The following is an 11,417-nucleotide window of genomic DNA, read 5'->3' as shown; positions in this document are numbered from 1 at the left end:
AACCTCGGTGAATGAAGGAACATACAGGGAACTCGGGAGGACGAACGGGGGACTCGGAGTTGCAGCGTGAGCCCTCCGCAGGTGGAGAGGGAAGGGGGTCGGGCGGAGCTTGCGCATTAGTGCCCCAACCCGTGCGCCGAGGGCGCCGGAAGGAAGGGGCGGGGCATCCCCCGGCGGCGGGGCGGGCTCGGCATCAGCAACATGAGGTGATTGGCTCTGCGTGGGGAGGGGGCTCGCTTCCGCCGGACGACGGAAGCGGCTCTCCGGCCCTACCAGTGGGCCATGGAGACGGTGGCACAGTAGCGACCTAGGTGTAAGGATTGCAGGGGCGGCGGCCATGGAGGCCGTACTGAACGAGCTGGTGTCTGTGGACGACCTGCTGGTGAGGCCTGGCCCCGAGGGAGGGAGAGGGAACATTCGGACGGGCGGGTCCTGAGGAGAGCCCGAGTGGGGCCAGACCCTCTACCCAGCACCAGGCTCTCCTAGGGAGGCCGAACTACGGCTCCCGGCACCCTCTGCAGCGTCCGGCTCCTGCCCAGAGGCTCTTCTTTGTCCCGGAGGCCAATGGGACTTGTAGTTTCCTGCACCACCACGCCCCAGACTCGGGGCCTGGAGTCTGGCGTGGAAAGAGTGACCAGTTCTGAGTGCGTGCAGGAGTTAGGAGGTCAGGGTGCGGACACCTGTGTTTGAGTGTTCCTTCGGTGACAGGGGAATACAGCGACTAGCATGAAGTTTCAGATGTTACTCACCGAAACCGGCACGGTGCTAAGTGCATTGCCGGCGATATCTCAATCCTTGTAGCTCTAGGAAGTGGGCACTACTCTTATTCCCACCTAGCAGATAAGAAAAGGCCCAGACCCAGCCGGGTGGGGCTGGCTGGGGGAAGCAGCCACCGACGAGGGACGGCGTGGGCTGTTGTTGAGCTGTTCGGACAGCGTGTTTACTGTTCAGCCAGCCGCTCGGGGTCAGCTGCTTCGCCGGCGGTGCCTGGAGCCGCCACCAGGTGGCATCTCCGCTCGGTACCACTAGGGGGAGGGAAGTGGACAGGGGTAGTGTCGGGGGGAGACACCCTGCTGCCTGCTGCCAAGAAGCAGAGTACCTGGATCCCAGGGATGGAGATGGCGGAAGCCGGGATGCCGGATGCCAAGGCCCGCGAGGGAAACGTGACAGAGACTGGGGAAGATGGAGTGTAGCTGGGAAATGGACACCCAGGGCCTGGTAGAGAATGGTTCGTCCCTTCCTTGCTAAATGACTCCTCTCCTCTCTTGTGGCAGAAGTTTGAAAAGAAATTTCAGTCTGAGAAGGCAGGAGGCTCCGTGTCCAAGAGCACGCAGTTTGAGTACGCCTGGTGCCTGGTGCGAAGCAAGTACAATGACGACATCCGCAAAGGCATCGCACTACTGGAGGGTGAGGTGCTAGGCTACCCGACCCTCCCCTTCCCAGTGGCCTTCGGGTCCGTCCTGCCCTTCCCAACCACCGTGGCCTCCTTCCCTCCCTCCATCTCGAGTGCTGGGATCCTGTGTCGACATGGGACCCTGTAGCTGTCACCTCACAGTTATTTGCCAGTAAACGCACTGCAACAGAGGGCTGCACCCTGGCCTGGCTTCGCCCAGTTTGCTTGTGGCGTCATCACCGTTTAGCCAGACAGAACCATGGCATGTCACTCCCCCCAGGACTCAGCGATCTGGCAGTCTGACAGAAGGAGGGTGACTGGTCTGAGGTGACACAGCTGATGGATTAATGGCCGAATTAGGACTAGAAGCTCCTGTCTTGTGTGTCCCAGGCCCTTGCTCTTTGGCCCCACCATGTTGCTTATTCAGCAGCAGTTGAAAACCTTTCGTGAGGGTGGCATGGGATTAGTGCAAACCTGCGAGCAGATGGTGCTTTTTTGATTGGAATCCTGTCTCCCGTTGGTTTTCGATAGGTCACTGTTTTGTCAGAGGCCAACTTGACCTTCAGATTTCTCTGTACCCTGTACCCGCTTTCTCTTGGCCAAGTATTCACGTGGAAGCAAACAGTACACTAGCGAAGGATGGCTATTGTGAACCTATAAAAATAAGAATCTTTTTTTTTTTTTTTCCAACGTTTATTTAGTTTTGGGACAGAGAGAGACAGAGCATGAACGGGGGAGGGGCAGAGAGAGAGGGAGACACAGAATCGGAAACAGGCTCCAGGCTCTGAGCCATCAGCCCAGAGCCCGACGCGGGGCTCGAACTCCCGGACCGCGAGATCGTGACCTGGCTGAAGTCGGACCCTTAACCGACTGCCTTAACCGACTGCGCCACCCAGGCGCCCCAAAATAAGAATCTTTTTAAATGCAAATAACCTCACCGGCATCTGCCTAAGTTGCTAATTCGGGTTTCTCAGGCTTCCTTTACTGCAGGGCATACCTGTAGAAGATGTCTCTGAGCGCTGCCACTTCTAGCTGAGGAGAAAGTACGGGCACTGGGGAAGATTTATGAACACCTGCAAAGCTACTTAGCCCCAAATTGTACAGAAGCCTCTGCGAAGTCACTGAATTAAGATAGAGTCAGGCGGGGGTCATTCAGAGAATGCTAATTGAAGGGGAGTTTTGAGCTGATTTTTTAAAGCGGGGGGAGTGCAAATTTATTTTAACCCCAATCTGGGCAGCAAACAGCTACAGTGAGAACACACAGCGGGTACCTTTGGCTTCTCCGGTGCCTCAGTTTCCTTCCAGTTCACTTAGAGGAACTAGAGCTGACTATATAGTGTTGAAACCAGGGCGTTCATCACCGGGGTATTTGGCAGCCTGGGTTTGTGCTGCCCCGGAGCCCTGACTGGGAAGCCAAGAAGGGCCAGAGCTGAAACGGAAGCTCAGCACGGTGACTTTGTCCCGGGGTCGTACAGGGATTCGGAGAGTGGAGGGGGTCTCTGGGACACAGGCACTAGGAGAGGAGAGGAGCAGGTTTCACCCTCTTGCCGCCACCCTCCCCAGAGCTGCTGCCCAACGGGAGCAAAGAGGAGCAGCGGGATTATGTTTTCTACCTGGCTGTGGGGAACTACCGGCTCAAGGTAAGGCGGCAGCCCCCTCCTTCCCCCCTCCCTCTCCGGGTGGGCCACCCCACCCGTCATTTCCCCTCCAGGGTAGAGCCCTGGCCGTCAGGGAGGCCGGACAGGGCAAGTGGGCAGGGGGGGTGTCGGGTACAGAGGTGCAAGGCGACGGGTCCTGACGCCGAGGGAAGGTGAGGGACAGAAGATCCAGGTGCCAAGGGTGTGGGTGACCTCAGGATTGGGGTGCAGCCCCGAGCCTTGGGTGGTTATCTCCCCAGGCTTATCACCCCCACACAGTTGGGGTTGTTTGTGGACTCTACTCCGTTGGGTGGGGCCGGAGGGAGGGAGGAGGTGGGGGTGGAGGGAGGAGCCTCCGGGGCAAGTGCAGGTCCCTCTGAGGGGCTGGAAGAGGCTGGAATACTGGGGGTGTGTGTGTCTGTGTTTTCCCTGAGCGCAGGAATATGAGAAGGCACTAAAGTATGTGCGGGGGCTGCTGCAGACAGAGCCCCAGAACAACCAGGCCAAGGAACTGGAGCAGCTTATTGACAAGGCCATGAAGAAAGGTGAACCTTCCCCTCGGCCCCCCACCCCCCTGCTCCCCGCTCCCCTTGCCTGCCTGTCTCCCTGGCCCCCTCGTCCTGTCCTCCCAGGGCACCTCTCTGCTCTTCGCCAAGTCGTCTTCCTTCCCCCACGCCTGGGCTCTCTGGTCTCCCTTTATTTTGTATTTATTTAATTTTTTTAAATTTGCCCTTCAGAAGATACTTTTTTTTAATGTTTATTTGTTTTTGTGAGAGGGAGAGACAGAATGTGAACAGGTGAGGGGCACAGAGAGGGAGACCCAGAATCCAAAGCAGGCTCCAGGCTCTAAGCTGTCAGCACAGAGCCCGATGCGGGGCTCGAACCCACAAACCTCGAGACCACGACCTGAGCTGAAGTCGGACGCGCAACCGACTGAGCCACCCAGGCGCCCCCTCTCTGGTCTCCCTTTAAAGGACCCCTTCCCCCGCTCCAGGCACATCCTCCTCAGTCCCTCAGTCCCTTCTTTCTGTACGCCTTGGAGTCCCTTGCCTCATGACTCCAGGGGAAGAGGCGCACCGGGCAGGGTCCCTGTGGGGGCTGGGCTCCTGACAGTCTCCCTTTTCCCTTCCCCAGACGGACTAGTGGGCATGGCCATTGTTGGAGGGATGGCCCTGGGCGTGGCGGGACTGGCTGGACTCATCGGACTTGCTGTATCCAAGTCCAAATCCTAAAGGAGACCGCGCCTCCGCCTCTGCCTCTGCCCAGGGATGTCTGGGAGCCTGTGGAGGACGTTCGAAGGGGGGGTGGGGGGGGTGGCCGTCCATCCTTTCCGTCCCTTCCCCTGTACCCCATCACTGCCCTCTGCCTTCGGCCTCCTCTCCCCAGAGACCTGTCCAATAGCCCCAAACCACGTGCTCCGCGATGAGTGTAAATAAAACTGGGCTTTGGCTCGGAACCGCTGTGTCTGTGTGGAAGACGGGGCGGGCTCCACTGGGCCCAAAGGTGGGGGTCACCCGTGGTCCTTTCCTGCTCACCTTCCTACTCCTACCCGCCCCCAGGCTGGTGTGGGGTTCGCCTTTGTCCGCCAAGCTGCCCAGAGCCCACACCCTTCCTTCCTTCCCCTCCCCCAAAGCAGTGGTAGGTAGCATGGGGACACAGGGACACGGGACGTGGCCTTTGCACGGTGCTGGAATCCTGGGAGAAAGCAGTGATGGGAGGCGGGAAGGGAAGAGCTGAGGGGACAGGCCAGGATTTATGTCTCCTGTCTCCTCTGACCCACACAGCTGCCTCTTAGCACGTGGAGTTTTCCACACCAGGGGGGGCCCCCACTCGGTTTCCTCCCAAACCTCCACCCTTCTCTCCCTTTGTCTTCCTGCGCCCCCTCCTCCCCGTCCTCTCCTGGGGAGGGGCCACCGCCCAGGGGCAGGGCTGGGCCTTCGGCGAGGACTCCTCAGGTTCTTGAGAAAGGTTGCAAACCCAGGACATCCCAGTCATAGGCTCCAAGATGGAAGGTCAGGACCCAGTCCCCACCCAGCCTGCTTTGCCCCACACCCGCCCGGTGCCAGGCTCAGCGTGGGCCCGTCTTGCTTCACCACATACCTCTCGTTCCACAGCCAAGCCAGCCTGGCTTGGGGCGAGGGGGGGGGGTTGGGGCAGAGGCACCTGAGGGGAGCGCAGAGGAGCCTGACATGGGGAGGGGGGTGATGGGATGCCCTTCGGCTCCTTGATGTCCCCTGTGACTGCCTGGGGGGTAGCATCAGTTCCCCCCTACCCCTGGAGACCAAGCCCCTGCTGCGCTTGCCAGAGGAGAACCAGAGCTGCCCTGGCTGTGGCCTTGAGGCAGGAAATGATACTGTCTGCACCAGGACAGGTGCTCAGCCTCGGCTTGGGGTTGGGGCCCGGCGGTTTCTAACCCATCATAATTAATAGAGCTGGCGACAGTTCTGATAACTGAGCTGCTTAGATTAGCCACAGGATCACGTTCTGGGCCTGTGATTTATCCCCCTTGGTGGCCCTTGGCAGCGAGATCAAGCTTGTTGCCGAGAGTCAAAGATCAACCCGACGAGGGGGGAAATTCAAGTTCAAGAAGTTGAAGTTTGGAGGGAAGCAACCCACTGGTGGCCTCACCCTGTGCCCGCGGCACCCGGAGCCAGAGTGGTCCCCGAGGATGGAGCAGTTTCCACGTGCAGGGAGCTTTTGATCTGGGGTCACAGCGGTGAGGGAGCCAGTTCTAGTTCACAGAAGCAGGAACAAGCCCGAGGGGCTCAGACTCCAGGCCCTTGTGGCTCTGGTAGATGGTGGGTCTGGTTTGAATCCAGGTTGACTGGACTCCAGAGCCGCGGGTTCCGCCAGACGCCCTGATGCCTTACTCAACCTTAATCTTCTTCGGTGACTCAGTAGCCCGAACCCTAAGTCTTTGGAGTTTCTTAAATTGTTCTCACCAACATCCAGGAGGGGGGCTCCGCTCCCCGGATCCTGCCCCGCGAAAGGTCTGTCCGTGGCCCCGGTCTCTCAGTCACCTTCTCTTTCCTTGTCCTGGCTCCATTCTCCGGCCCCCCGGTGAGAGCTGAGTCAGAGCGACTTCCCTGCTTCCCCTCTGCTCCCAGTGCCTCCCATGGGGGCCCCCCTCAGCCCCATCCGGTTCGTTGGTCACTCCCATTAGTCCTCTCCGCCCCCCTTGTGGGGCGGGGAGCCCAGAGGCTGGGGGAGGGGGTGGACTTTTGGCCCGTTCCGTTGCTTCCCTCCATCTCCGCGTCAACAGCTGCCCGGCGCTCTGGGCTCATTCCTCTGCCCGGACCTTCGGGGAAGCAGGAACCCAGAGGGAGGGCAGGGGGCAGAAGCCGGGGGGGTGGGGGCAGATCTGCACCCCAGGTTGCTGCTGGCCCCCCCTGCTCTCTCCACCTTTCTCTCCAGCCTGCCTTAACACCCCTCCTTAGCCAAAGCCCCTCAAGTTCCCTTGGGGCTCAGCCCCTCCCCTCCTCTGGGGCCCCAGGCGCCCCTCAGGGCCCTGCATCTCACCATGTCGGTGGCCGTGGAGATCTTCGGCTTCTTCATGGCAGCCCTGGGGCTGCTGATGCTGGGGGTGACCCTGCCACACAGCTACTGGCGAGTGTCCACCGTGCACGGGAGCGTCATCACCACCAACACCATCTTCGAGAACCTCTGGTTTAGCTGTGCCACCGACTCCCTGGGAGTCTACAGCTGCCGGGAGTTCCCGTCCTTGCTGGCCCTCTCCGGTATGGGGTGGAGAGAGCGGGGTGGCCCGCTCCAGGGGGCGGCGGGAGGCGGGGAGAGACCCCCGGGGAGGGTGACTGCTGCCCATGGTCGGGCCTCGGGCACCGAGCCGATAAGGGAGGCCTGGATCGAGCTCGGGGAGCTGGGAGTGCCCGGCGGCCCCCATCTGGAGCCGCACTGGAGACCTCGTCCCACGTGTCCCCCTGCCCTAATGTGACACCCCTAGTGGTTCCAAGTGCAGGCACCAGGGCCAGACTGCCGGGCTCAGCTGACCAGCTCGGTGCTCCCGGCAGGTGATGAAACGAGCTTCGTTCACCCCAACTGTAAAACCGGGGGAACGTGCACAGGCGCGTGGCATGGTTGTGAGTGTTGAGCTACAGCCTGGGACGGTAGCGTGATTCTCGTTGGCCCGTGTGCGCACACGACCGACTTCAGCATCTCAGCTTTGTGGTGAGAGTGCAGGGGGTCGTGGGGGTGCAGAGGAGGCCCATCTTGGGTTCTTGGCGTTGAGACCCTTAAAAGGCATCGGTGCCACTGCCACGGCGAATTCTCAAGGGCCCTCTTCAAGCGAGACTTCCCGCGGCGCTGTGTCTGGTGGAAGCAGCTAGGGGTGTGTGTGCATGTGTGTTCGGTGTTCTCAGGCGGTGGATTTTTTGAAGTTCTCGGAGGGCCAGAACGTACAGGTCTTTTGTTCCAGAAAGGTTCTCCTTGGTGGTATAGCATCTTCCTTCTTCCTGTTCACCAAGTAGTCCCCAGCATCCCTCGGGGGAGTCTTTTCGGTAGGCCCGTGCCGGAGACCAGGAGGGGAGGACCAGGTCCTCTTTTTGGTGCCACTCCCGCACCCCCCTTGGAGCCGTCGTGCTCTTCCGGTTCGCCACTGTAGGTGCTGGGAAGTGGATGGAACTAAAGCCAACACTGGGTTTGGAACAGGGCTGCGGGAACGCCAGAGATGCTCTGCGCAGTTAAGGGGTCTGCGTGGGTCTCTCGTGCCCCTGCGATTCCCAGAATCTCCTGATCCAGCAGGGATTTCGTGCCTTCATCCCTCTCTCCAGGATTTGCCATGTGCAGGGCACGTGCCCTCCCCAAGCTCCCGATAAAAGCTGGGTACCATCTGGACCAGAAGCCCCGAATGCCGGGTGGCCAGAAGGGACATTGCAGGCAGCCGGCTTAGCAGCACTGGCCCTTCCCGCCTCACCCATCCCTCAGCCACACCGCGGTTTGAAGAGGGGCGTTTGCCGTGAGCCTGTCGGCCCGAGAAGGGCCCCACTTGGAACTGCTGATGGAGGGGCAAGAGTCTGCTCCAGGGGGAAGGGCGGAGGGCAGCTGCCCGGCATCGGGGGTCGTCAGGGCACCCCACGTTGTGATGGTTCTTCACGCAGGCCATCACAGTGCCGTCTCTGCTGGCCTGGCTGCGTGGGGCGCGGACAACACCGTTTCACCCAAAATGGAAAACTACAAGCACAAGCGTTAACCGGCCCACAGCCCCACAGGTGGTAGGGGTGCCGGAACCCAGGCTGGCGGATACTCTGGTCCCGAGGGGGGTCCTGACTATTATTTAATCCCCCACAGCCGCCCAGCCCACGCTCCCTCGTGGCCCATCAATAATCTCTCCTTTGTCTACCACAGCGGCCTAGGGACCCAGGGCTGGTCAGCCCTGGGTAGAGAGGATACGGGGGAGGGGGGAACCCCAGAGGGAGTGGCTGGGAGTGAGAAAGTGCTCCCAGAGAACTTTGTCCCTCCTCTCTACCCGCCAACTCCGGGCCACTTCACATCCTCCTGGCAGGGACCCAGCGTCTTCAGCACCAGTGGCACGGCCCCACCCAGGAAAGGGGAACAAGGTCCTTGGGGTGGTTGGCAAGTATCAAAGAGAAGGGGGAAGAGGGGCCGGGAAGGAAACTGGCCGTTTCCTTCAGCTTTGCGAAAGGGGAAACTGAGGCATCCAATGTATATGAGCTAGATGTGCTTGGATTGTCCTTCGCCTAGATAACCCACTTTCCAGATCAGAACCAGCCCCCACCCAGTAACCCGCGGGCAACTGCTGCCCCCTACAGGTCACTGCAGGAGAAAGCTCACTTCATGATGTCTAGGGGCTGTGCCACGTGGGACCTAGAGAGAAGCAGATGTGGGGCAGGGGCTGAGTACTCAAGTGCAATTTCTGTCATTCGCGACGGAGCAGTGGTTCTCGGCTGCGATTGGGGGCGACTTTGTCCCCCAGGGGTCATTGACAACGTCTAGACATTTTGATGGTCCCTCTTGGAGCGGACTCCTGCTGACATCTAGTGGGTAGAGGCCAAGGATGTTGCTGAACATCCCACAGGGCCCAGAACGGCCCCCAGACCAAAGCAGTAACTGGCCAAAGTGTCAGTAGTGCCAAGGAGACAGCCAGTAAGCAGGTGCGCCGAACCGGGGGCGGGGCCTGAGTTGAGCCCCTAGGAAGGAGGGGCGTCAGGGCTCCAGCGGAATAGGGCCCCGAAGGGGAAGGAGGGGACTTGAGGGCCTTTATGGACTGAGACCCGAGCAGGGGCTGGCTGTAAGGGGCTGGCTCAGCCCCGGAGGGGGAAGGGGCCAGCTTAGGGACCCATGGCTGCGCCCCGCCTCCCCAGGGTACCTCCAGGCCTGCCGGGCGCTCATGATCACCGCCATCTTCCTGGGCTTCCTGGGCCTCTTCCTAGGCATGGCGGGGCTGCGCTGCATAAACATCGGGAGCATGGAGCTCTCCAGGAAGGCCAGGCTGGCCGCCGTCGCAGGGGCCCTGCACATACTGGCTGGTAACTGGGGGAAGGTGGTGGTGGGTGTGCCCTGCGTTGTCGTGGGGGGGGGGGGGGGTGTTGAGAGTGGCGCCAGCAGACCCGGGGTCCCCTGTCGCCTCCAACTCCCCACTCCGGCGGGCGTCTTACCCTCCCCATTGAAGGGACACCCGCCCTCTCTGCTCAGCTCTTCCCTGCCTCCCCGTTCACCCCAGCCTCACTCATGCTCCCCAAATCAATCCATCAGCAATGTTTCTTGAGCCCCCACTAGGAGCCAGGCATGAGCAAAGGTGAGTGAGCGACTGTCCCCCAGAGGTTACAGCCTGGCCGGGGATACCGGAGTCTGGGGTGCGCGGGGTGCAAGCACACTGCGCACAGCAACAGCACCTTTGTCAGTCTGTAAAGCACGCGCCCGCGCACGTTATCGCCTCACAGCCAGCCTGCGAGGTAGGGTGGGTCTTGCCCTGTTCTCCAGATGTGGGAACGGGCTCAGAAAGCTCAGGTGACTTACTGGAGGCGCCCCCAGAGAGCGGCAAGGCTGGTCCTGTAGCCCAGGGGTCTCACTGGCCTCAGGCCTTCACTGCGCTGGGTGACAGAGGCAGGTCACAGGCTCCGGGGGGGTCGGGGAGGCCGAAGGAAAGGGTGTCGGGGCAGACTCTGCGGGAGGATTGCCCGGACAGCCGGACTTTCCAGGGTGGGTAGGATTTGGATGGGGCAGATTCCAAACGAGGCAACGATGTGATCAAGATGCTGGGCAGGAAGGGCAGAGCGTGGGAGACTAGGCAAGAAAGGGGGGCTGCGGTCGGGACCCGAGGAGAAAGTCATGAGCTAGGGAGCGCAAAAGAAAGAGAGGGAGTGCAACTTGCTCTTGGGCGTCCAGATCTCGGGGCCGCCCCCGTGTGGCCCTCCCCCAGCTCCCTTCCTCCGCTGGGCCTGGGGCGCGAGCGCCGCCCTCCTCTCCCTCCCCAGGTTTCTGCGGGATGGTGGCCATCTCCTGGTACGCCTTCAACATCACCCGGGAATTCTTCGACCCCTTGTATCCCGGGACCAAGTAAGTGTGGGAGCCCCGGCCTGGGGGGCAGTGGGGGGGACTCGGCCCTCACCGTCCCTGTCCCCAGGTACGAGCTGGGCCCCGCCCTCTACCTGGGCTGGAGCGCTTCCCTGCTCGCCATCCTGGGCGGCGTCTGCCTCGGCTCCACCTGCTGCCGCACTCCCGACGCGGCCCCGGCCCCCAGGTAGGGACGGCGGGCGCGTGGCGGCGAGGGGGAGGGGCGGGAGCGGGGTCGCCCCACCGCTGACCCAGGCCCCTCCGACCCAGGCTCCCCTACGAGGCCTCCGCGGTGCGGTCCCCCGGCCTCGCCGCCCCCCTGCACCCCGCGGTCTCGGACGAAGAAGGCGACAGCAGCTTTGGCAAATACGGGAAGAACGCTTACGTGTAGGAGGCCCGTGGACCCCGTGCCCCTGCCTCTGCTCCCAGCCGCCGGAGGTCCCGCCAACCCCGGGCTGCAGGCCACGCCCCGACTCCGCCCCGTGCCCCCGAGCCACGCCCGGCTCTGACCGCGCCTCCTTCGTCTGACCGAGAACCTGCCTCCTGAGAACTCACCTCGGACTCCTGAGGCAGGACCTTCTGGGGCTGGGCTCTGGTTGGTTAAGGGAGCAGAGGCGACCCCGACTGTTTGTATTCTGTATGATCTATGCAGAAATAAATTTGTACTGTGAACTGTTCAGGGTTTGGGGGTGTCATGCTCGTGTCATGAAGTGGCTGGCCAAGCAAGGGTTGGCTGGGGTGCCCCCAGGGTCGTCTCAGTTCTTGGACCTCAGGCTGCCACCTGTCCCTCTCTCTATCCCCTTCGGACTGTCTCATCCGAAAAAGAGAGGAGGGGTTGCAAGTGATTTCAAGAGTGG

At 61.4% G+C, this 11,417-nt stretch overlaps 2 protein-coding genes across 2 annotated transcripts; both read left to right on the top strand.

Annotated features, from left to right (window-relative positions):
- The first annotated feature begins 225 nt into the window (after positions 1–225).
- Positions 226–4,486, top strand: FIS1 (fission, mitochondrial 1). Its single transcript, XM_047838764.1, has 5 exons — positions 226–382; positions 1,275–1,407; positions 2,957–3,033; positions 3,470–3,575; positions 4,165–4,486. Exons 1-5 carry the CDS (start codon positions 338–340, stop codon positions 4,260–4,262), a joined length of 459 nt encoding a protein of 152 aa, XP_047694720.1. The 5' UTR covers positions 226–337; the 3' UTR covers positions 4,263–4,486.
- A 764-nt stretch (positions 4,487–5,250) lies between these two features.
- CLDN15 (claudin 15) lies at positions 5,251–11,237 on the top strand. The gene is made up of 5 exons (XM_047838763.1): positions 5,251–6,767; positions 9,369–9,533; positions 10,482–10,563; positions 10,631–10,747; positions 10,831–11,237. Exons 1-5 carry the CDS (start codon positions 6,551–6,553, stop codon positions 10,949–10,951), a joined length of 702 nt encoding a protein of 233 aa, XP_047694719.1. The 5' UTR covers positions 5,251–6,550; the 3' UTR covers positions 10,952–11,237.
- Positions 11,238–11,417: the final 180 nt, after the last annotated feature.

The sequence above is a fragment of the Prionailurus viverrinus genome, chromosome E3, assembly GCF_022837055.1.
Source record: "Prionailurus viverrinus isolate Anna chromosome E3, UM_Priviv_1.0, whole genome shotgun sequence".
Taxonomy (NCBI): Eukaryota; Metazoa; Chordata; class Mammalia; order Carnivora; family Felidae; genus Prionailurus; species Prionailurus viverrinus.
Note: the sequence above shows the minus strand (reverse complement) of the source record. Positions and strands in the feature narration are given on the sequence as shown.